This window comes from Drosophila arizonae, chromosome X, assembly GCF_054131065.1.
Source record: "Drosophila arizonae isolate 15081-1271.41 chromosome X, UAZ_ARI_1.0, whole genome shotgun sequence".
Lineage (NCBI taxonomy): Eukaryota > Metazoa > Arthropoda > Insecta > Diptera > Drosophilidae > Drosophila > Drosophila arizonae.
Window position 1 is genome coordinate 31,404,165 of NC_142927.1, and position 26,866 is coordinate 31,431,030.

The window sequence follows — 26,866 nt, forward strand, 5'->3', positions numbered from 1 at the left end:
ATACAACCAATTTGATTTCGAAGGTTTGACCGTGACATACTACAGCTAGCTCTCCGGGCTTAGGCTTCTTGCTTCGGTCTAAACCGCGGTGCCATTGATGAGGTCGTATTGCTCCCGCGTCTGCGGCATACCTGGGCCACCGAAGAGACTGGCATGGGAGCGTCTACGCTCGCGCTCCATCTCGTCCAGATCGAAGGCTTCCGAAGCGGCACAGCTAGCCTGGCTAGCCCGGCGCTGGGCATCGTCGAAGGCGTAGGCGCGCTGGAACTTGGGCGGATGCGAGCCGGCGATGCTGCTGGAAACCGGCACAGCAATAGCCGGAGCGTAATGTGGCTGCGGCATTGGATAGCCGTTGGCATAGTTGGACGGCGAGGATGGTATAGCCGAAGGCCACTGCACCGCCGACTGTGTCTGCGGTTGCGCCTGTGGCTGTGGCAGCGGCTGCTGCTGATGCTGCTGTTGCGACTGCGGTTTGATCTGAGCCTCATCGACGGCCCGGGGCAGCGTCAGCGTGGACAGATAACGATTCTGCTGATGCAGTTGCTGCTGATGCTGCTGCATCAGCTGCGAGAAACGCAGCTGGCTGGCGCTGTAGCTGCTTTGCAGTGAGCCCAGGCTGTCCTGACTGCCGGCTGTTTGGCGCAGGAAGCAGCGCGGTAGCGTCCGGCTCTGACCATGCTCCGAGACGAGACGTGGTTGCGCCATCCAGGGCCACACCTCTGTTTGTGGCATGTGCAGCGACATATTGGAGTTCAGTTTCCGCAACTGCTGCGCCGGCAGCATAGGCTCCACGCACATGGACACTCGCCGAGGCATGACCAGCTGAGCGTGATCTGCATATGAAATTAACAGACATTACAAGTAATACCTTATAGAAACAAATAGAAGCCCATCGAATTTTATATGCGGATTCACTTAAGACTCTCCTACATATATAACGACTACATATTCTCAGATCCTCAGCAAGCTCATTCTGCTGACGTTGCTTAGCATTTGCTGGCGAAACGGTCCCATACTTACGGCACACTCATCAGCTATGGATTTTCGACAGTGAATCAAGGAAGCCTTAACCGCTGCTCCCAAGTCTTCGAGTTATAATATTTCTCCTTAGCTATGGACGGGAGCCTTTTCAAGTCTTGCCATCTGGCCACTTCATTTCGTTCCTTAAATGACTCTAGGCGAACATCTATTTAATTGACTCATTCATCCAATTCTGTTTGGGACCAACAAATGCTGTCCCCATATATTGCCACATATTGAAATGTAGTCGTGTAAATGAACAAATGGGTCTACAATCGCCTACAGTTACAGTGGTACTGCCAAAGAATAATAGCCTTGACCTACTAATGAAGAATTCCCAGGTATCAGTTATCATTTGATTCACTATGGCCCTGATGATCTATAGATTATTTTAGATTAGATATTTTTTTAATTTACCGCCGACTATATAGAGATGTTCTTCGTCCAAGGTGGGGCCAGAGCGAAACTGTCGGAATCCATGATCGTCGCCATCGGCGTCATCTTCATCATGCATCTTGTGATGGCTCTTTTGGCTCTCCTCGTAGCCGCGCCGTTGGGGCTGTGGTTCTTGGAGCGGGGGCGCATCATCCGGATCCTCGCTGGGAATATAGTAGATATTCTTTGGCTTGGCGCGCATTCCAGCCCGCTTGCAGAATTCCTGGAATAGCTCATCCTTAGTCTTGCGCAGGCCGCGCTTCAGCCCGCACAGCTGCGCCGTTTGCTCCTCTTCTTCGTCGCGCTGGTCCGTGCGAGTGTTGGTGGCCATGTTGCGCAGCTGTTTGCGCTTCAGCTGGATCGCCGTTGGCACTGTGTAGATATCTGTGGTGGTCGACACGGAGCGCGTTAGCGGAAACTCCTGTGGCAAATCGGCAAACATATTTGTAGTCGGTGGTGGCGGTGGCGGTGGGGCTGGTGCTGGTCTTGAGAGTGGCTCGAGACACAGCTCGTTCAATGACTTGGCAAAGCTGCGAGAGTGCAAATTGCACTTGGAGACTGCGGGCTTCTCAAAGTAGAAGCTGTAGAGAGTCACCCACTGCTAGTTAGAGTTTCGTTTTTTGTCCATTAGCCACCTCTACTTACCGACGTTCAAGATCGTTGTGTAGATAAAGATTCTGATTGGAGTCGCCTCCATTGGCGTTCGGATGCTTGCGGCACGCATAGCCTGCGGGCAGCGTCTGCGTCTGGCTGGGTCCACGTCTAGCATCATGCACTTGGTGCAATCGTGCATTGCTCGAGCGCTGGGCCACCGATCGCACCTGCTGCTGCTGCTGACCAGCTTGATATTGCGACTCCCGCACCGCCACTGGCATCGCCTCCTGGCCGGCAGCCGTCGCCGTTGCCGTGTTCGGCTGGTGATAGCGCCTGTACGAGTGGCTGAGCACATTATAATCCTCGTCTTCCTTGGTGGTGGAATGTATGTTGGTCAAACTAAAGCAGGGTAGTCGCTGTTGGAAAAAGAGTAAAACAATCTTAAAGCGCAGAGAATATGCAGTAAACTCTTGTGCAATGCTCTAACGGGCAGTTACTGCTGACTCCTTACGAAGGCTGGCTTGACCGCCAATAATCGTAAAATTCTACAATTGAATTAAATAAATATGCTTCGCATGGGCCACAGCTGAGGAAATATTGCAAGAGCTCACATATTTATGACACTCGACTCGACAGCTCGACGACTCGCCGGACCAACGGCTCTGCCAAGAGTGCTCCGAGTGGTCAATCAAATGATAATGCGAGAATTCAATGATTCAATCAATATTTTTAAACTTGAATAACTTGAAAAGCCTAAAGGTTTATCATACAGAAGGTTTACTATTCCCAATAAAGATGCGCATTGGTTATGATTTATGGTATGATTAACAACATTCAAATGCTCAGAGAACTTTAAGAAGCAGCCAGAGTCCTGTCTGTCGGTGGTGGCTCGCTCAAACGGAAATGACGTCAGTCCTTGCTCCCACGTCCCCATCCTTTGCTCCTCTTTTTGCCCTCCCCTTAGCCATTTCCGCTGAGGATGCTGGGACCGGTGTGCAGCTATACTTACACTGTAGTAGTTCATCTCGTGCATGTTGATGAAGAGAAAAATGTTTAGCACTCCGACAAACTCGGTGGCAATGAACCCAAAGACGAACAAGAAGAAGCTCTGCCCATAGCTCACCTTGAAGAGTGCTGGCTGTAGTGTGGATCGCGATCGCAGCTTGGAGCCAATCTCCGCCTTCAGTATAGATATATAGGCAATCAAGCCGATGAGCATGATCAGACCTATAGAATAATATAACATTTAAATCTAAAACTTAACACTTCTAACAACATCTACTAACAAGCACTGCCAAGACCAATTTTTATACTCATTCACAAGAGTGAAATGAGTATGTCGGTTTTGTGCAATGTCCGTCCGTCTGTCCGTATGAACGCAGTTTATTTCGACGCTATTAAAGCTAGAGACTTGAAATTTGGAATACATAGTTGTGAATGTTCCCGATCCGACCACTAGGGGCGTGGCAAATCGGAAAGTTCATTTTCCGATATGCCAGAAATCATATTAGTTGAAAAGCTAGAACGCTGATCCCCCAAGACCAACAAGCTATGGCCCATTTGGCTAAAGCAAATGGGCTAATGTTCTGATTCTATAAAGATTAATGAAACAAGTAAGAAAACTCTAGTCGAGAGTGCTCGACTAGATACTACCCTGAACCCAACAAATAATGATGCCCATTTAGTATGGCTAAAATTTCAATTTTGATGTATTTAAAAATATAAATGAAATACAAAACTCACTTAATAAAATATAAAAACATTTTGAACAAATTAAAAAAATTAACATAAGTTGCACCGCTCGGAATTCGAACCCACGACTTCTCAATCAAGTGTCACGCAGCTACTCACTACGCCACCTCACTTTTGGAAGCTGCGGTGGCAAAACTGAAATGGATTCACTGCTGCAGCGCCATCTACCAAAACTAAACCAAACCAACTGCTGATGGGATACTAAGAATCTGCTAGAATAACCAAACTATTAACAAGAATGCTGTAGTCGAGACTGCATACACACATGCACACACACAAACACATACGCACACAATCACCCACGCATAAACACGCATTTGCTGCATTGTGCGCTTCCTATGAGGACTTGATTGGTTTACAACAATTCTTTTGTGGACATACGATCGTCATGAAACTTTTAGATTATGATTATAACATAGATATGCATGTATTTGCCAAAGCACAACTCTCTAGTATTTGAAATACGCTTTTTACAAAAGTGAGGGTGAGGGGGTGGATATAAGGGTGGGGGGTAAATTTTAACAAAAACCGAAATTGTATAAATTGCATATAAGCATACATAAAACGTTTGGAGACTCTAGCAATAAATGTGTAGTAGATATAATTTTATAACTGGTTTTCGATGAGGTTTTTTATCGATAAGAAATCGGGATGAGTTATCGATTTTTAATGATAAACTTGATATCCGCTCTGTAAATACGGACAATTTAAAAAAAAATTTTAAATTTCTAGCTCTTATATCTTCTGAAATCGATGCGTTCAAACATACGGACAGAGGGACAGACGGACGGACAGACAGACAGACAGACAGACAGACAGACAGACGGACAGGGCTATATCGACTCAGCTCGTCGCGCTGATCAAGAATATTTGTACTTTGTGGGGTCTGCCACCCCTCCTTCTGCCTGTTACATACATTTCAACAAAACCATTATACCCTGATTTCCCATTGAAAATGGGTTCAGGGTATAACAAGTAAGAAAGCTCTAATCGAGACTGCTCGACTACGAGATCCCCTGAACTCTTCGAGCAACTGATATTTCAATAATTATTCGCATATGCACACATACACGCACAGACACAGACATACGTACGCACACATAAACACCCATTGGTTGCAGTGGTTGCTTACTATGGGAACTTAATTGCTCAATAACTTTTCTTGTGGATGGACAATCTCCATGAAGATTATCATTATAACATAGATATGCATGTATTTGCCAAAGCACAAGTCCCTAGTATTAAAAATACGCCTTTTGCAAATGTGACGGTGAGGTGGTGAATTAGAGGTGAGGGTAAATTTTGACAAAAACCGAAATTGTATAAAATGCATATATGTAAGTATACATATGAGATTTGGAGAGTCTAGCTTTAAAGATGTAAGAGATATAAATTTGTTACTGGTTTTCGATAATGTTTTTAATCGATAACAAAACAATTTCAAGTGTCTAGCTCTTATATCTTTTGAAATCGACGCATTAAAACATACGGACAGACGGACAGAGCTAAATCGACTCAGCTCGTCACCCCGATCAAGAATATATATACTTTGTGCGGTCTGCCACGCCTCCTTCTGCCTGTTACATACATTTAACAAAACCATTATACCCTGATTTCCCATTGAAAATGGGTACAGAGTATAAAAATCATATGCTTAAGCCCACTAAAGGCGTGGCAAATCGGACTTGAAGATATAGCAATTATTCAAATTCTGCTAAATTTTGGGCAGATACCTCAAATAACTCGGGCTGACCACCCATGACCAAAATGCTATATGTCCGCCGACAGGGGCGTAGCAAACCGCAAAAATTTATATTGGATACTTGAGTTAATAGTAACCTCCTCTATCGATGACCCAAAAATCATTGTTACGCCTTTTTAGAGGCGTGACGTATCAAAATATACCCTGTGATTTTCACAGTTTTGCAGCATAAGCATCTACATTTTGCAGTTTGGTTACTGTTAGCTCGTTCTAAAAACTGGCCAAAAATGTCTACGCCCAGTAGGAACGTGGCAAATCAAGGAAAACTTAATTGCTAAATTGCTTATTGGATGTGAATGACCAGCTACAGAATTAGTTGGTAACGCCTTACTGCAACGTTCTTACTTACTTTATAAATAAACATCACTTACCGCTGACGATAAATAGTATTCCGGAGCTGAAATAGTATATATATTTCCGATGCGTACATGTTGGTATCATAAAGATAAGGAAGCTGATGACCAACAATATGCCGGCGCCCAGAAATATTGGACAAGACCGAGTAACAGTATCTGCAGAAAGCAAGAAATAAGTTCAAATTAATTTTTCGTTTTCGGAAAAAAATTGTATTTGGATTGCCAATGTATATATGAATATTCCTATTATGAATATACATATCAACATATAAGTATGATGTGACAAAATATTCTTGTAGTATTCTTAAAGTACGCAATTATGATCATGCAGAATAGATCATTGAAACTTGAACTGTAAAGCAATAGATATGGAAATGCACCTGCATCTCAGGTGATTTTATCCTCGAGATTTTACTGTAGACTAATCTGCAATAGACAACTAAAAAGATCTGAGCTCATAGGCTATTGATAATTAAATATAAGCTTGACTGCAGTAAAGAAGTAGAGTACGGCTCAAACATCTTTATCGTGCAACAATAAATTATGCTGCTTAATAATGATTCCTATGTATGTATTAGACATCTGCATGGATGTATTCAAAAGGCCTATTGAATCATTCATTTTTAAATGAGCACACTTTTTTTCCTGTACAGCATTAAATGAGTACTAGTAAAAGTTGAACAGTTTATGTTATCACTCAGTTTCATGCTGTACAGTAGTAAATGAGTACAGTAAAAAATACTGTACAGTGCTTTCACTGTACACTACTTTGGTGTGCAGTATTATTACTGTACAGTAAGTTATTATGATTTTTATTATATTTATTTTTAATGAAGGTGGCGTACAAAAATCAGAATGTTATATGCAAGAATAATATGGCCAATATTTTAATGGTTACAAATTTACACACATGCATACACATGCATCCACACGCATGTAAATCACGCGCTCTGCTGCAATATTGTTGCGTTTGCATCATTTTCATTAGTAGGCTTAGCAGAGCAGTTAAAACAAGTAAGAACGTTGCAGTCGGGCGTTACCGACTGCGGAATACTCATTCACATCCCATCAACAATTTAGTAGTTAAGTTTCGTTCTAATACTGTAGAATATACAGGTTTTTCCGATTTGCCACGCCCCAACTGGGCGTAGACACCTCATTTTTGGTCAGTTTTTAGAAAGAGATAACGTTACCCTAACTGCAAAGTTTGAATGCTTATCCTAAAAAAATGTGAAAATTACAGGGTATTTTTCGATATGCCACGCCCCTAAAGAGGCGTAAAAATTATTTTTGGGGAATCGATAGAGGAGGCTACCAGTAACTCAACTATCCAAATTTGAAGCTTCTAGCTATTATACTTTAGGAGATATAAACTTTTGCGGTTTGCCACGCCCCCTGTGGGCGGACATATATCCGACAAAACTTTTTGGTCTTGGGTGATCAGTCCGAGTATATATACAAAATTTGAGGTCTCTGCCATCAATAGTGTCCAAAATATAGGAGAATTTAAAAAATCACTATATCTTCATGTCCGATTTGCCACGCCCCCAACGGGCGTAGACTTATAATTTATCTTCAGACTTTATAGAATCATACCATTAGCTGACGTGCAAAATTTCAGCATTCTAGGTTTACAACTTTAGGAGATACAGTTTTATCCGATTTGCCACGCCCCCAATGGGCGTAGATATATCCGCCATAGGTCGTGATCTTGGGTGGTCAACGCGGACCTACATACCAAGTTTCAGCTTTCTAGCTCTTCAACAAACATGATTTCTGGTATATCGGAAAATGCATTTTCCGATTTGCCACGCCCCTAGTGGGCGGATCGGGAAAATTTTAACACTTTATAAATCGGAGATATACACGAGTATGTGTTCCAAATTTCAAGTCTCTAGCTTCAATAGCGCCGAAATAGATTGCGTTCATACGGACAGACGGACAGACGGACAGACGGACGGACAGCAAGACGGACATTGCACAAAACCAATATACTGATTCACTTTCGTGAATGAGTATAAAAAATATCTTTACAGTTGCTCTCAATCACATTTACTATACTCATATTGAAGTTTGGTGTACAACGTGTGGGAAAGAGACAAAAAAGTGTACTCATTTGAAAAGAGTACAGCTTTTACTGTCAGTCATTCTAAGTGAGTACAGTAAAATGTTGTACAGATTTTTTTTTACAGTTGAATATACTGTACAGCAAGGAATGAGTACAGTATTTTTGAGAACATTTTACTACTGTATAGTACTTTGGTTTTAGAAATGAATACATTCATGCAGACCTCTAATATGTACATATATGTATGTATGTCAGAGATTTATGTAATTAACATGCGATTTCAACATAACAGAAGTATGTCATGATAGCAACATGAAACTGAAATGTTGATAACGTAGCAATTTATTGGTGCACTGTTGTAAAACTTCATAGTGGCGTGACTGTGTCGCTACATAGACAATGCAAGAAGGAAAGCAAATGACAAAAGAGGAATAACGGTAAATTCTATTCCGAGAACGAGGCTCGAGTGCGAGAGAGATGCTTCAGCCGAGTGTGGGGCGATTGTTGTGATGTGAAAAGGTGAACATAGGCACGAGCGTTGGTGCTGTGCGTACGTGGTTTTTAGTCGGAGGACGAGAGCACTAACAACGAGACAATCGCGACTCGCTGCGTTCGAAGTAAAAAGATTATCGCTGCTGTAATAAAAATTTAACATGGAGAAAAATAACTGAGCCATCTCCGACATATGTATGTATATATATTCTTGATCTGGGCAACGATCTGAGCTAAGTCGATTTAGCCATGCCCGTCTGTCTGTCCGTCCGTCTGTATGTATGAACGCGTCGATCTCAGCAAATATAAGAGCTAGAGATAGAATTTTTTTCTAGATCCGTGTATATCACGCGCATATCGAATTTTTCTCTAAATATCGGAAACTATTCCCGATATTTTATTATCGATTAGAAACCTTATCGAACGCTAGTTATTTATTATATCTCCTACACTTTTAGAGCTAGAGCTTCCAAATTTTATATTAGACTTATGTGATTTTATACAATTTATACATCCCTATATCCACCCCCTCACCCACATATTTGTAAAATGCGTATTTCAAGTACTAGAGACTTGTGCTTTGGCAAAAACATGCATATCCATGATATAATCATATTTTTTAAACTTTCATGAAAGTCGTATGTCCACAAGAGAAGTTATTAAACAATTAAGTTATCATAGCAACCGCACACTGTAGCCCATGTGTGCTTAGGCTTGGGTGCTTGTATGCGTGTATGTTTATGTACATATGTTTGTGTCAGAGTGCGTGTTTCTTGTGTAAGCAGATATGTATGTAGACGCAAAATGATTGAAATAGCTATTGCTCGAAGGGTTCAGGGGATCTCGTAGTCGATCAGTCTTGACAAGAGCTATCTTACTTGTTATACCAATGAAATGGGAAATCAAAGTATAATGGTTTTGTTAAATTTTGAAACTTTTTTTCCTAGGTCCGTGTATATCACGCGTATATCAAGTTTTTCTTTTTATATCGATAACTACTCCCGATATTTTATTATCGATCTAAAACCTTACCGAAAGCTAGTTTTAAATTATATCTCCTACACTTTTAGAGCTAGAGCTTGCAAATTTTAAATGTAGACTTATATGTACTTTATATAATGTCGAATTTTGTTGTAATTTACCCCCCACCCCTATATCTACCCCCTCACCATCACCTTTGTAAATGGCGTATTTCAAGTACTAGAGACGTGTGCTTTGGAATGTTTATACATTTTCACCATATGATTACGCTCTGAAAGTTCATTAAGATTTTACGTCTAGAAATTAAATTATTCAACAAATAAATTTTTATAATGTTGCCCACACAACAGCGCAGCCCAAGCGCAGTCGCTGCTTACTGCGCAGTTACCAGAGCGCGTTCTAATACGTGCGTGCATGTGTGTCGAAAAGTCTCGACTAGTCCACATACTTGTTTTTATACCCTGAACCCATTTTCAATGGGAAATCAGGGTATAATGGTTTTGTTGAAATGTATGTAACAGGGAGAAGGAGGCGTGGCAGACCCCACAAAGTATATATATTCTTGATCAGGGTGACGAGCTGAGTTGATTTGGCCCTGTCCGTCTGTCTGTCCGTCTGTCCGTCTGTCCGTCTGTCCGTATGTATGAACGCGTCGATTTCCGAAGATATAAGAGCTAGAGACTTCAAATTTTTTTTAAAATGTCCGTAATTACAGCGCGCATATCAAGTTTATCATTATAATTCGATAACTCATCCCGATCTTTTTTTATCGATAAAAAACCTTATCGAAAACCAGTTATAAAATTATATCTTCTACACCTTTATTGCTAGAGTCTCCAAATTTTTAATGTATGCTTACATGCAATTTATACAATTTCGGTTTTTGTTAAAATTTACCCCCCACCCTTAAGTTCACCCCCTCACCCTCACTTTTGTAAAAAGCGTATTTCAAATACTAGAGACTTGTGCTTTGGCAATTACATGCATATCCATGTTATAATCATAATCTGAAAGTTTCATGAAGATCGTACGTCCATAAAAAAAGTTATTAAACAATTAAGTTCTCATAGTAAGCGCACACTGCAGCCCATGCGTGTTTATGCGTGGGTGCTTGTGTGTGTATGTGTTTGTGTATGTGTGTGTATGTGTTTGTGTATGTGTGTGTGTTTGTGTATGTGTGTGTGTATGTGTATGTGTGTGTGTATGCGCTTGTGTATGTATGCGTGTGTGTGTGTGTATGTGTGTCTGTATGCGTGTGTGTGTATGTATGCCTGTGTTGTGTGTGTGCGTGTTTCTTGTGTAAGCTGAAAGACGCGAAAAATTATTGAAATATCTATTGTTCCAAGGGTTCAGGGGATCTCGTAGTCGAGCAGTCTCGACTAGAGCTTTCTTACTTGTTTCTTTTCTTTTTCTTTCTCTGTATGTACATACATACTTAGTTTTGATGTCATTCTCAGAGCAATCAGGCCCAAACACAACAATGTACACAACGGATTACTCACAATGCATTCATATCTTTTAATAAGGTGTTGTCCTTAGCCTTTTACACTTTTATAAAGTCCTTGATTTAAGCTCGTCGGCAAGAGACCACTGACACAACTTATTGGACTGATAGAAGACTTTCCCATTATGGTATCCCATCATAATTTCGCATTGCTTCATTTCTCTTCTAACTTATAATTATACATAAGAGTATTATTTTATTATCATAATATCCATTCTTTGGATTTAATCTATATAAGTTATTTAGATATGTAGATAATAAATAAAATACAATCGTGCCCTTTTCATACATTAGTTTACCTAGCATAGCCATGAGTCGGTCAGGAATCTGGCATGAACGAATAGACGCAAAATTCATGTGGTTTACCCGTGTTGTATGCCACATACATAAAGAGCGTTTGATTGTGCTTCGATTGAACAGCCGCAAAGCCAATTTGCACCAAAAAGTCACAATTTTCGGCCCGCGGCCTTTACTCCAAATAGAGGAAAAATGTGAAATCAGAAAATTTGTCAAACGATGTGAACTTTTTCGTCTAATAGTTTGTTTTTATCGCCAGCGGTGCATTTTAAATTAGTCAGAATCAGTAGCAGCAGCAGAAATAATGAAATATTTGAGTTTTCTTGCTCCTGCAAATCGAATGAACTGAAATCGAAAATTAAATAATAATGAAATGGAAATGGACACAAAAACGAAATCGAAATAGGCACATGGACAAGGATGTAATACAACGTCAATGCCAGCAAACAGATAATATTCAGGGCAGCTCCCAAATTTCGACTTAAATGCAATTAGTCAGTCGCCCGGGTGCTGTTAAAGGGCAAAAGGGCTTTTGTAACTGATATTTTCATGTACACAAATCAATTATTTTTAACCAAATTTGCTGGCTATGAAATGCTGCTGCAATACCTCAATTAAATATGTGTTCAATTACAAACACTCAAACAGAATTCTCTACAGCCTTTTGGCTTCAGCTCACATGCAAATTCTATCCGACGTTATGCATCATATGTCATCTGGAATAATCGGTAACCAATATGATTCTCAGGAGGGGGAAGAGCTGTGCTTAAATTTAATTTGTACTACAAATTTTAAACTGCAGCTATTTCCTTGCCGATATCTACTCATCTCATAGTAAATGGAACAGTGTTGTCCTGGGAAAATTTGTGGCTGATAAAGTCACACAGCCGGGCGTCCAAAATCAAAGTTTGTATGGAAATAAGAATCGAAGTTAGAGTTTATTAGAGGGTCTGAATCCAAAGTACTAAAAGTTGACTATGTTAACTGCATAAAAAAGTCGCAATAAGCGGGATAAGTGCTGAAGCCAAAACATTTCTTGAAGAGATAAAAAAAAAAAGAAATAATAATAACATTAAAAATAATTTAGCTATGTTTAATTTCTTGTTTTATTTATTTATTTTTCCTGACATATTGAATGCTGTCATGAAACCAATTAAAACAAGTAAGACTCTAGTCGAGATTGCTCGACTAGGAGATACACTGAACCCTCTAATCTGACATTCTAATCACTCTGCACTTCTATTCGGCACACATACATACACACGCACGTATTAGAACGCGCTCTGCTAGCTGCGCAGTAAGCAGCGACTGCGCTTGGGCTGCGCTGCAGTGTGGGCAACATTATGAGAATTTATTTGTTGAATAATTTCTAGAATATGAAACTTTCAGAACATAATCATAGTGTTCAAATGTTTGTACATTCTAAAGCACAAGTCTCTAGTACTTGAAATACGGCTTTTACAAAGGTGAGGATAAGGGGGCGGACATAGGTGGGAGGTAAACTTGAGGCACATGCATGCATTTCAATGTTATATTCACGATTCATGAAGAAAGTCCATTGACAAGAAAAGTTATTAATCAATTAAGTTCTTATAACAGCCCTTGCGTGTTTATGCGTGTAAGCAGAAAGACGCGCAGAATTATTGAAATATCAATAATCACGATCATGAAGATTGTCCATCCACAAGAAAAGTTATTTACAAATAAGATCCCTTAGTATGCCTACACTGCAGGCAATGCGTGCTTATGCGTGTGTGCCTATGTATGTGTGTGTGTGTTTCCTGTGTAAGCAGTAAGGCGCCAAGAATTATTGAAACACCAGTTACTCGAAGGGTTCAGGGTATCTCGTAGTCGAGTAGTCTCGACTAGAGCTTTCTTGCATGTGTTGTTTCTTTTGTAAGCAGAGAGACGCGAAGAATTATTGTATTAGGCTTTTATTTCATAACTTTATACCCTGATTTCCCATTGAAAATGGGTTCAGGGTATAAAAAATCAGATTATTGTTATGACGCCAAAGCAAAGAAAAGCCAGTGTAGCGGCTGGAAATTCCAAAACAATGCAAAGACAAATCAATCGCAACTAAAATTCTTAGAATATGCCAGAGTACGCATTTATGTGTGCATACATACACACATACAAATGAGCGCGTGTATAAGGCTGGAATGCTTGATGCTATGCGTGCAGACTTACATATATGTATATACATGTGTATGTATTTGCGTATATGTATTTGAGGGCTATTTAAGAAGAAACAAATTTAAACTTATAAAATTATTCCACTAAAAAAAGGAAGAGTATTAAGTGCCATTCATTCAAGCTAGCACCTTCCTAATAAAATATCTATTTTATAAGAAACGAATTACATATGTATGGAAAAAAATAAAAATAATAATAATAACATTGAAGAGGTTTCGAACCCTAACTCTAACATAACTTGCGTCGCCCTTAACACTCGCGCCACTGTTTTACCTGATCAGGCAGTTACTAAAATAGAATAGCTTAATAAGAGAGCGTCATCAGACAAAACTACAGTAAAGGCTAGAAAATCTAGAAATCAATCGAAATTCTAAGAATGTGGGAAAAGGCGCGCTTCTATCTGTACGCATAGAATAGACGATGAGTGTGTGCACATGTATAGGAAAATCGCGCTGATCTGCTGCTAGCTTGAAGCCGGTATCCAATATATGGATATAAATATATATTATTAAAAGTCAAAATTTTATGAATTATATATGTATGTAATTTGAATGCAATGATGCAATGATCGTAGTAATAGCTATCGATGATTTTCCAATTTTAATGGGATCATGCCCTGTTTTTTGTGGCGCACTAGACTTGAAAATTGCACTATATACTCTGGTTGACAACGTTTGGGCTGTGAAAGAGTCTTCTGCAATCGGTATCGCCCGACTGCAACGTTCTTACTTGTTTATTATTTAACATACACCCACTTGGGGCTGGATAAATCGCAAATCAATATATCGATATCAGCATGTGAACTGGAGATTTTTAATTTGGAATATAACTACAAGAAAAAATCTCCAGATAACAGAAATCATCCTGATCCGAAAACCTGGGAAACCTGGAGCTAATCTCGCCTCATATCGCCCGATAAGTTTATTGGCGGTACTCTCCAAAGTAGTCGAGAGATTACTTCTGCGTAGAGTTCGCCCAATACTGGAAGAGGCCGGTCTGATCCCCCATCACCAGTTTGGCTTCAGGGAATGTCACGGAACACCAGAGCAATGCCACAGGATCGTTGAGAAAATACTGGAGGCATATGAGGAAAAGAAGTACTGCGCTGCGGTGTTTCTGGACGTCAAACAGGCTTTCGACAGAGTCTGGCACACAGGTCTGCTCTTTAAACTCAAGGCAGCTCTTCCCGCACCGTACTACATGCTTCTTAAATCTTTTGTTGTCGGCAGAAGTTTTTACGTAAAATGTGGCGACGAAAAATCCGACATCAGACAGGTTAGAGCCGGAGACCCCAGGGAAGCGTATTTGGCCCAGTGCTTTACATGCTCTACACCGCTGACATGCCCATCGTCCCGGACGCCAGACTGCTAACCGCCACCTACGCAGAAGACACAGCCTTTCTAGCCAGCGACTCATCACCACAAATCGCTTCCAACATACTGCAAAGGCAGCTCGACCTAGTCAACACATGGTTGACTAGGTGGAATATAATGGTCAATGCCGAAAAATCCACTCACGCAACTTTCGCACTAAGAAGAGGAAACTGCCCCCCGTCCAGCTAGACGGCTCCACTATCCCTGAAAGCGTAACAGCAAAGTACCTAGGCCTCATTTTCGACAGAAGACTCACATGGAAGCCCCACCTGCTATCAAAAAGAAAGCAGCTGGACGAGAGACTGAAAAAACACCTCTGGCTACTAGGCAAAAAATCGAAGCTAAAAATAAGGCTAAAGCTTCTCATATACAAGGTCATTATAAAACCCCTATGGACATATGGAATCTCGATCTGGGGCACCACTAACGCCACCAATCGTGATCTCATTCAACGATTCCAAAACAAAGCCCTGTGACTGATCTCTGACGCCAACATCTACACCACTAACGTGGAACTACACGAAGTGCTTGGCGTCCCTTTTGTGAAGGACGAAGTGGCCAGACTGTCAACCAACTACCTGTCACGTCTGGACAGGCACATCAACCCTCTAGCGATCAACCTACTAGACAACCAGAAGACTGAGAAGACACCATCCGCTAGACTTCCCGCACATTGCGGACCAGTAATTCACAGTTCCTCGCTCCCCACACACATACGTATTGTAATATCGCTACTTATAGCCCCCGCCAATGTTAACTTCTTGTAACCCCCCTTTAAAGCTTGCCAAACAATTTACTGATTGTCCATAAGGATAGATTGTAAATAAACAAATGGAGAAAAAAAAAAAAACTTGTTATTAGTTTGGTTCAGCGTAATATCGAGTCGAGCCCTCTCGACTAGAATTTTCTTACTTTTTTCTTTTTTTTTTTTAAGTTGCTTATCAAATATCATATTGATTTATTTTCAAAGTTTAAAATATCATCGATACGATGTTTAAAAAATATTCGACAACCCTAGTATGTATGTATGTATGTACATATAGAAGAATCATCTCAAAGTCCAGGGTATCAGCTAGCGGGACAATGCAGATTAAAGCTCTGTTATTTATTTATCTAGCTTTCTCTATCTATAGCTACCTCTTCTTTCTCTCTCACAATCTCCGTCTCTCTCCGCCCATCACTCTCTGTCCATCTCTTTCTTTCTGCTGACACTACCAGCTGTATGTAAATATTTGTAAATATGTACATATATGCCACTCTATAGTCCAAAGCAAGGCTCACAGCGTAGCTTTAGTTGTTATTTGTATATATCAAGTAGTAGTAGTCGTAAAGTAGTTGCGATCTATTTCTATTTGGAAACATTTACTTACAGGGGATGGCAGACGTTGAATCGTGTGGATCTGGTTGATAGTCCTCATCAGGGAAGTAATCAATTTTAATGCAATTGAATGAGTCCATTTCAAGACCTGTAAAAACATGATTAGCAATGATAATGACAACGATTTTAAGATCCATAATTCGTTGCCAGATATTCAGTGGTCAAGGAAGTCTAAAATGTTACTATTTTATTATTACTATATATGTATACATATTTACATGTACATACATATTCCATTCACACTTTACTAATCATTAATTCAGCCTATATGGAGATATGGGTGCTCACTTTGGGAACAGCTGCTTCTCACCTTAACTCAAATACATCATCAACTGATTTAATCAAATAAAACACTGAATGTAATTCGCTTACCGTTGATATTTCTCATCTGCCATAAAAGAATATAATTATAATTATACATATTTTTACATATGTATATACATATGTAAGAAATTATCTCTTTATATGTTGTATATGTATATATTCGATCCTCTTGTAATTTGCAGAATGGAAAAAGTGGTATCTATGTATCTTTAGAGAGCTTCGCGACATGCATGAGAAACAGTTATTGGATAGGTTTTTGGCAAATGAATCAGTTCAGCCAACAGCGTACGTTAGATGGCGCTCAATTGGAGGCAGTTGTCTGGTTTATTTGTTTGTTTGATTTACTGACTGACTGACTGACTAACTGACGTCTCTAGATTAACTGCAGTGATGTTTGTGTGTGCCGTTCATTTAGCTGTGCCTCGCTTATTAACGCGCAATGACAGTACAAATCGCGTGTACCACATGACGTATACGCAATGTCATCGCCTTTCACATTTATTCTAATTTAATGTCTACCCCCCTCATACCCCATACCCCACTGTCCATTTCACTCACCTGGCAGCGTTGTGCATAAAATCCAGAGACTAGATTTGGTATACTTCGTCACATAGGCGCCATCGTCCAGTGCATTAAAGTTGGCCGTCCCATTGTAGTTAACATTGGGCAGCTTCTCCTCCGTGAACAGCCACTGGGGGCCGGCCAGGGCGGCGATAACGATAGCCACCGAAATGCTGTAATAGATGCCAAGTTTACTATGTTGCAGTCTATGCATGCGCCAAAGGAATGCGAATGGCCTCCCCCACAAACACGTACATACACAGACAGAGAGGGAGACTTATGTGCATGGGTGCGTGTGTGTGTCTTTGTGCTCCCGCGTCTGACTGCTGATTCAAAAAAATTTGATATCTGTGTCGTTAGCAACAGCGTATGCTAAGTAAGTGTGCCCGCCGTAGCACAACCGTAAATTTAGCTGCTCCACAAAAGCACAAGCCAACAGCAAATTTCATGAAATGGTAAAGCCAAGAAGAAGCTGAGCTAGAAGACAGCCCAAATGAAAACTGAATTTGATTTCTGTTAACAAGATTTTTAAAAATACTTGAAGAGTTTTAGGGCTGACCAAATATAAACAAACTAAATTGCAATAACATAAAAACTACTCAAAATATGTCATTGCGTCTGATAACATTTGTCACCCACATTCATGTCCATTTGAATGGAATATCACTTCATGGTAATGATTGCCCCAAACGATCGTCCATGTAGAAATATTTAATTTTTTATGAGGATCGCTCTACACTTGCAGATGTACTTCATCGGGAGGACCTCTAATATGAAAAAAAAAAAAAAAAAAACACTCAGTTTAGGGGTAAATAACCCGCGAATCTCTCAGCAAGAAGCTCCGGATCTTCACGTAAAAGACTTGCTAAGTGACCGGAATAACTGCGTCTTTTTCTTAGCTATCAAATTATGTTGGCCTGTGTAATTAAAGAGCTTTAAATTCTTTTTATACCCTGAACCCATTGAAAATGGGAAATCAGGGTATAATGGTTTTGTGAAAAAGTATGTAACAGGCAGAAGGAGGCGTGGCAGACCCCACAAAGTATATATATTCTTGATGACGAGCTGAGTCGATATAGCCCTGTCGGTCTGTCCGTCCGTTCAACAAAACCATTATACCCAAATTTCCCATAGAAAATGGGTCCAGGGTATAATTATATCTCCTACATCTTTAAAGATAGAGTTATACAATTTTGTTAAAATTTACCCTCCACCTCTATATCCACCCACTCACCACTAAGACCCCATCACCTAAAGACGTATTTCAAATACTAGAGACTTGTGCTTTGGCAAATACATACATATCCATGTTATGATCATAATCTAAAAGTTTCATGAAGATCGTATGTCCACAAAAAAGTTATTAAGCAATTAAGTTCTCACATTAAGCGCACACTGCAGCCAATGCGTGTTTGTGCGTGGGTGCTTGTGTGTGTGAGCGAGTGTGTGTATATATATGTGTGTGTATGCGTGTGTGTGTATATGAGTGTGTGTGTGCGCGTGTGTGTGTGTGTGTGTTTGTGTGTGTGTGCGTGTGTCTCGTGTAAGCAGAAAGACGCGAAAAATGATTGAAATAGCTATTGCTCGAAGGGTTCAGGAGATCTAGTAGTCGAGTAGTCTCGACTAGAGCTTTCTTACTTGTTTATTGCACGATTTTAAAAGTTTTCTTTGTTTGCACTCAATACTTGTTTATATTGATTGAAAACATATTTTAAATGAAGTCATTTGTTAACACTTTAATATTTTGCTATATGATGCACAGACATTCGTCTTTCAATTTATAGAGAAAGAATTCTGTCACTCTCTCTCTCTCTCTCTCTCTCTCTCTCTCTAGCTCTCTTCATCTCTTCCTCTCTCATCATCCCATTCACTCTCTGTGCATTAACTTCCACAAAATTCCATTTAAATGAATTCAATTTTATTTGCAGATGGAGTAGCAAGATGTTTTTTTTACCCCAAAGCTGTTCGCATTGTTGGAAAATTGCGAAATCTCCCTCCGCAGAACTATTATATACATTTCCTTTCAGAGTTTATAATCTATTAACAGACGGCGATTGGTAATTGCATTTGCAGACAACTGAAGTGATTCCTTTCATCTCTTCGACTTTGCCATTGTTTCATCCTTTTCTCTTTCCTCTTGCTCTCTTTCTCTCTCCCTCACTCGCTCTGGCTGCGTGAGCGAGCACTTGCTGACTTGTCATTGGCATTGTTAAAATACGTTATAAATGAATGCAACAAAATTATTAAACAACAATAAATTTCCTGGGAGCGCCAACTTGATTAGCAAATGCAGATAGGAACAAGTAAGAAGACTCTAGTCGAGACTGCTCGACTAGGAGATACCCTGAACCCTCCAAACTGCACTTCTTTTCGACACACATACATACACACGCACGTATTAGAACGCGCTCTGCTAGCTGCGCAGTAGGCAGCGACTGCGCTTTGGCTGCGCTGCAGTGCTCTATGGGGAAAAATCCAAATTATCGGGTATTAATTAATAACTTGAAAACTAAGCCAAATTTTTTGATCCGGTTTTTGTATTATTAATATGTATACCATCAGAAATATATTTTAGAAAAATGGGCGTGTCACCGCCCACACAAAAAAAATTAATTAAAATATTTTATTAAAAAAATATTTTTTTAAAAGAATTTTGCTTGTTTATACTTTAAAATAATAATTTTAATTGAAAACAATCGAACTTTCATAAAATCGAAATTAGTTTTCTTCAGTTTCGAGTTCCAGATCAGCCAGAAATATTGAAATTATGGATTCTGCTCTCCTTCCATGCATGATGAAATTAGTCTGATTTATAGACCTGGTTGGGCAAATCAGACGCTTCCTTACCAAAAAAGCCTACAGAATGAACAATATTTTCCATAATCTGCCTCAAATGAACAATTATTTTATAAACATTTGCTGTCATAGGCAGTCATTCATAGTTGTCAGCTAGTTTTTGTTCCTGCTGCATTTCTTCCATTTGTCATTTATATTTTGGCAAAAAAGCGGCTTTTGCTTTTTTAATATCATTTATAAGTTGAATCAATATTAGTCTTATTTAGTTTCGCCTTAAAAAAAAATCACAATTACTATTTCTTGGTTAGAGTTGCCTTTTTCATTGAGCCAAATATCATACAGGTCAGCTCATAGTCACCTGCTTAAAACTTGCAAGCTCTAGCTATAAAGGTGTAGGAGATATAATTAAATAACTAGCTTTCGATACGGGTTTTTATCGATAAAAAAAATATCGGAATGAGTTATCGATTTTTGATGGTAAACTTGATATGCGCGCTGTAATTACGGACATTTAAAAAAAAATTTGAAGTCTCTAGCTCTTATATCTTCTGAAATCGACGCGTTCATACATACGGACAGACGGACAGACAGACGGACAGGCCAAATCGACCCAGCTCGTTGCCCTGATGAAGAATATTTATACTTTGTGGGGTCTGCCACGCCTCCTTCTCCCTGTTACATACATTTCAACAAAACCATTATACCCTGATTTCCCATTGAAAATGGGTTCAGGGTATAAAAATAAGAAACCGAAAAGGTGAGCGCGAAAAAGTTAATGGGCTTCCAGCGACATCCTGGTTGATATGCAAATAAATGCCACGCAAAATATTGGCTTGAGCAGAAAAACTGCGCAGAAATATCTGATGAAAGTGGTCCAAGGGCTGACTAATACTTGTATATAGAAATGAGAGCCATTCTGTCTGCGCCGTGGCAGTCAAATTAAGAATTTTGGCTTTCACGTGAGCTCCGAGTCTCATTTGCATGGACGCCTCGCCTCGCCGCACCTCGCTGCGAAGATGGTTAAAGCGCGCAATGCGCAGCATTTCGACGGCCATTAAAGTTGTTATGAATGACTTTTTCACACGTATTGCAGATGTGTGCATGTGTAGATAGATATAATGTGATAGTTCAGAAAGAGTAAATCTTCAATCAGTGGATCGCAGCCTTAGAAGTTCTTTAATGACATATGTAATGCTTATATTTACATTTTATATATATAGACATGTTGAGATGTATGTGCACGCATATACATATACATGCATTCATGTTGAATGTATGAATATGTATTGACATCTGGCATTTGCCAACCAACTGCTGGAGCATCGACTTCACTCAGCCACTCACACACAACCACAACCACTGCCACCGCCACTGCCAAGGGACGCAACTTATATTTTGCACATAGCACATATTTTCACGTGCTCTGCTACAATCAACAACAACAATATCAGCAGCAGTAGCAGCAGCAGCAGCAGCAGCAATAGCAATAACGATGAATAGTAGACATACGAGAGCAGAACTCAGAAGCAGGACAACACGAAGGACATCAGCTGCGCTACTGCCGACAAATAATTGTGTTAGCGACACAAATCACTGCAAAGTGGGCTTAATTTGTTCGCAAACTATTTGCAGTCAGTGTGTCCAAGTCTTCAGATGCCTTCACTCGACTTTAAGGAAGTCCTCTCGCCCTTTGCCCTACACCCATTTCGCATTTAGGACCACAAATTTTTTAGCTTTAATTCGAAAAGTTTGAAACTCAACTCGGCCACACGCCTTCAACGCGACGACAATCTCAATTTGGATTTCGGATTCCTAAGCTCGCACTTGCACAATTCTTACAATATTTGCCATACTCTGTGAAGTATTCCCCCCTTTTGAGGAATCTCAAGCCTTCCACACAAAAACTGTCTTCTAAATAAACAACCAAGATGGGGCAAAATTAGGTAGAGCAATTCAAAAATTGAATGAAAAGTTAAATTGTTAAAAGTTAAATTTGTTTTGATACTCTAAACTCATTGAAAACATGAGTCTGGCGCACGATGCTTATGCATAAAGGATTAACAACTCGGTACAGTAGGTCCCAATGAGGCACTTCCCACTAAAACATATAACAACCTATATACATATATGTAATCCTCGAGCTTCTGTGCACAGATATTAATAAATTGCTGGAAATGGGAGACCGTACCCAATTCACAGAAATACATATACTAACAAGTAAAAAAGCTCTAGTCGAGATCCCCTGAGCCCTTCGAGCAATAGCTATTTCAATCATTTTTGCTTCTGCTTACACAAGAAACACGCATACACACACACACACATACACACACACAACATGCACACACACAAGCACAGTGTGAGCTTACTATGAGAACTTAATTGTTAATTAACTTTGTTTGGACATACGATCTTTCAGATCGTGATTATAACAATGAAATGCGTACAAGTACAAGTATAACAAGTAAGAAAGCTCTAGTCGAGACTGCTCGACTACAACCCTTCGAGCAACTGATATTTCAATAATTATTCGCATATGCACATCCTCATGAAACTTTCAGATTATACGTCTCTAGTACATGAAATACGTCTTTTACAAAAGTGAGGGGGAGGGGGTGGATATAGGGGTGAAAGGCAAATTTTAACAAAAACCGAAATTGTATAAAATGCATATAAGTATACATTTAAAATTTGGAGACTCTATCTTTAAAGATGTAGGAGATATAATTTAATAACTGATTTTCGGTAAGGTTTTTATCGATAAAAAAGAACGGGATGAGTTATCGATTTTTAATGATAATGTAATGTAAATACGGACAAGGCCAAATCGACTCAACTCGTCGCCCTGATCAAGAAGTATATACTTCGTGGGGTCTGCCACGCCTCCTTCTGCCTGTTACATACATTTCAACAAAACCCTTGTACCCTGATTTCCCATTTTCAATGGGCTCAGGGTATAAAAATGCCGCGTCCTAGGAGATGTAATTTATCCCATCGGACCCGTAATGCAGGCAACGGAATATCGCGAGTCAATTATCTGACCAAACAACGAAGAATGTCATAATAAAATACTTTTATATTTCTATCAATATTAATATTGTTTTGTATTATTGTATTACATTCATCAAAGCCTATATTAGTTCACCTAAAAGGTAATACGACATTCTTTGACTTTTAGGCGGTTATCTAGTATATTGATATATATAAATATTCATAGGTATAATAAAGCTTCGAAGGCCAGGAAATAATAATAATTAAGATAATATACAAAAGTAAACTCTCTGTAAGTCAAGTTCTCGCATGCGTCAAGCTGTTGATCTCACAAGGAGTCAAGAGAGTGACATTCTTGGGCTTGTCAGTACATGTACTGTATGGCGCTTACCTAGCCGCAACAGGTGTCAGTAGCCACAGGTAACCGCCTCTGGCGCTGGACATGCTCGTGAATCCAGGCTGGGTTTCCAGAGTGGTACCAGCATCCTCAGGCGACAGTGATGCCCACTGCTGTTCGGTAGGTTTGCAAGGTACTTGACGCTGCTGGTGTGGTGGGTGTTGCTGTTGCTGCTGTTGTTGGTGGTGCAAGAGCAATTGTTGCTGTCGCTTTTCATTATTGTTGCTGCTGTTGGTGGAGCAGATGTTGTTGTTGCGGCTCAAATTGTTGAGCTGCAAATCGCTGAAGCTGCCAGCTAGCGACTGAAAGCCCGTCGCTGGAATGCTGCCTGAAATCGTATTGATGACACCTGTATGCAGATGCTTTTGTGACTCGTGCTGTATTTGCTGCTGCTGCTGCTTAGAGTATTGTTGTTGCTGCTGTTGTTCTTGTTGCGTGCGTCGCAGACCGCCGCGGGGCAACGTTGCGTACGGCGATTGCTGTTGCTGCATCGATTGATGCGTCTGCTCAATGGATGCGCTGGTGGTTAGCTGATGCTTAGCCAGCTGCTGTTGCGGTTGTGGTTCCAACTGTGCTAGTTGCTGCTGCTCATAGCTGTTGCTTTTCGCATACTTGATATTGGCGCCCATTTTTAATTGCTGCTGCTGCTGCTGCATATTATTACTGCTGGGCGTGACAGCAACGCCCATGCTATTAATGCTGTGCGATGAGGCAACACGAAACACATTTGGCACCGCTGGATGATCACGCATTTTTTCACCTGTTTGACTTTGACTTTAGTACCAAAAAAATATAATCAAGTTGAAAAAAATAAAACAAAATAATTTTGGTCACAAAATGCAAAAATGTTTGCAACCAATTTAAAATGCGCGCCAAAAAAAAAAAAAAAAAAAAATACAGAGCAAACGAAAACAAAGAGTCACTTTGAGGTCTGAAGTGAAGCTCTCGTCGTTGTTGCCGTCGGCGTGCAACGCGTTGGACAACTGTTCAATGACTGAACGAGTGTGGAGCCAAGTGGCAATGACAGTGGCAGCAGCAGAGACTCCTGGCTGAGCAGGACTCGGTAAAGGGCGCACGAGCGCCAGCCGAGTCTGCTTGGTTGGCCAGACGGCACAGACGGCTTTGCCTCATGTTGTACGCAGCGCAAAAGCGATTATAAAACACACCGGCAGAGCAGCAGCAGCAGTAGCAGCAGCAACAGCAGCAGCAACAACAGCAACAACAACAACAACAACAGCAGCAGAAAGCAGCAATCGTTTGCAACTTCCGTTGTTAGCTGTAAGTGACTTCCGGGCGCTTTGGGATCTATTTATAAATACATACATATGTATACGCCTCTAGTCTGTGCGAGTGTGTGTGTGTGGATGAAACGATTGTTGTTGCTGCTGCTGCACATCAAGTGCAAATCTGAGCATTTACAGCCGACTCTTTTGCACGTTCGTTTAATTGAATTCCCACATGTGATTGAGCTGGATTCCATGCGATTTTGTTGATTGTTCCGTATTTTAAGACCTGCTAAGTAAGTAAGTATTCCAAGAGCCGTGTGTGCGCCACGTAAGTGCTCGCAGTTAGGTGCACTATGCCACAAAGTGAAAGTGTGGAATAGTTGAGTAGCTGCCGACAGCAGCTTATACGTAGAAACAGCAGCTGCGAACACTACTGCACAGCACAGCCGGAAAGGAAGGCAAAACAGAGCAGAGCAAAGAACGACAAAAACCTAACTCTAATTAGTCCTTTTCTCGCTCTCTCTCCCACTCTCTCCCGCTCTCTATCCCTATGCCTGAGCCGAAAGGGATTGATGACAATGACATTTTCGTAACCAAAAGCGCCTTCAAAATCAATGCTGACCCGTCTCGAATAAAAAAGAAGGCAAAATATGCAAACTATGAAGTAGAAGGAACTCAGACAACCACCTGGCCATACCCTGTAGATTCCTGAGGCTCGCTTTTGGCTCCATTACTTAATTCAGTTCTAAAATACAGTAGAATCCGGCTTTAACGACGCTCAAGGGACCGTCGCGACGTTATACCTGGAAGACGCTATAACCATATACATAAGTTTGCTCAACTAAGTGTGGAGACCGGAATTTAAATCGCAATAACCGTACGGCCGCTATAAGCCGAGCTATTATAGCCGTATTCTACTATATTTAAAATATGACCAAGATAAAATAATAAATGGGCAAAAATAAATTGTTTACTTCGTAAATAAAACTGTTTTGGAACTCTATCTTAAATTTAAGTAAATGGGCATTATGGACTTAAAGAGAAACCCTGGAGCATTGTAATTGGACATGCTTGGCAAGTAAATACCTGCATTAAGCTGCAATTAACTGCTATTAAGCATTTCAAGTTACAGTAATAATAGAATTCTGAGCTAAACAGAAAGGCAATCAATCGGAGCTTAGCCTAGAACAAAGCCCAGTCGATGCCAAAGATCCAATGGAAGCTAATTATGCTCCTTTTAATCAGCATATCACCTTGCAGCTCACGTTGCATGTGACGCTGCAGGTGATAAGCATTCAATTTATGGACAGGGGGGGGGGGGGGGGTGAGGCGGGGTTATTCATCTCCAATGCCTTAAGACATGCACAATGTCATCTCGCTTTATAAATAAGGCTTAGCATTGTGGTAAGGAAGCAAGTGGAGCAAGTAAGAAAGCCTTAGTCGAGAGTTCTCGACTAGATACTACCCTGAACCAAACTAATAAAAGAACATATTAAGTACAGTTTCAAAAAATTCATTTCCATTTCAATATATGTATGTATGTATGTGTTTAAAAACATAGCTGTTTCAATCATTTTTCGCGTCTTTCTGCTTACACACACACGCACACACACACAAACACACACGCATACACACACACTCATATACACACACAAACACACACACGCATACACATATCGAGTTGCGTTTTCGTGGAGTGCGGTCGATGTCATCGCGATCCATTGTAGACTCTAGCTTGTTCTGTGCTTTTCCCAGTAAAAGTGGAAAATCTGAAGTCAACGTGTATGCTGTGAGCGCGACGTACTCAGCGGACAGACAGACAGAGGGGCAAGGCTAAACCGACTCAGCTCGTCGCCCTTATCAAGAATATATATACTTTGTGGGTTCTGCCACGCCTCCTTCTGCCTGTTATAAGCAAACCCATTATAACATGATTTCCCGTTTACAATGGGTTCAGAGTATTTGTTCATGCACATGCATGAACATAGAAATATGATAAGTATGGGAACATACCTACTTAACAGCTAGCATACATAAAATAGATAATATATGTGCAAGTGTGAACTGTCAGACTTGAATAAATATGACTCTGACCCTTAGCGACAAGAATATGTAAGAAGAACGCTGAGCCTTACAACCTCAGCGATAGAATAAGAATAGCTAATAGATCCACGCGGAGCCTTACAAACTCAGCGATAAGATAAGAATATGTAATAGACCAATGCTGAGCCTTACACACTCAGCAATATACGCACTACATTTAAGGGTTGAAACTATGCATGAGTCTGGGTATATAAACCCAGGCTCAGAAGAAGATCAATACGCAACTAAGCAGTCAAGTGTATTCGTTCAGTATTAAAATGAGT

General features: G+C 40.4%; 1 protein-coding gene across 2 annotated transcripts; it reads right to left on the minus strand.

Annotated features, from left to right (window-relative positions):
• Positions 1-11: 11 nt before the first annotated feature.
• On the minus strand, positions 12-24,279 carry stg1 (stargazin-like protein). Of its 2 annotated transcripts, none has more exons than XM_089473094.1 (9): positions 24,198-24,279; positions 23,269-24,034; positions 17,091-17,266; positions 16,201-16,296; positions 5,935-6,075; positions 3,059-3,276; positions 2,101-2,465; positions 1,438-2,036; positions 12-833 (listed from the first exon to the last, which is right to left on the minus strand). In XM_089473094.1, exons 2-9 carry the CDS (start codon positions 24,024-24,026, stop codon positions 79-81), a joined length of 3,108 nt encoding a protein of 1,035 aa, XP_089329220.1. In that variant the 5' UTR covers positions 24,027-24,034; positions 24,198-24,279; the 3' UTR covers positions 12-78. The 2 variants fall into 2 exon arrangements, with proteins under 2 accessions (XP_089329220.1, XP_089329221.1); XM_089473095.1 differs by having other exon boundaries at positions 23,269-24,048; positions 24,198-24,274.
• Between the last annotated feature and the right edge of the window lie 2,587 nt (positions 24,280-26,866).

Excerpts from the sequence above, each read along its gene's own strand:
- stg1 (XM_089473094.1), bottom strand. The coding sequence starts at position 24,026 with ATGCGTGATCATCCAGCGGTGCCAAATGTGTTTCGTGTTGCCTCATCG. Across the intron at positions 16,297-17,090 it reads TTTATGCACAACGCTGCCAG|GTCTTGAAATGGACTCATTC; the intron begins GTGAGTGAAATG and ends ATGTTTTTACAG. Across the intron at positions 2,037-2,100 it reads CACAACGATCTTGAACGTCG|CTTCTACTTTGAGAAGCCCG; the intron begins GTAAGTAGAGGT and ends GACTCTCTACAG.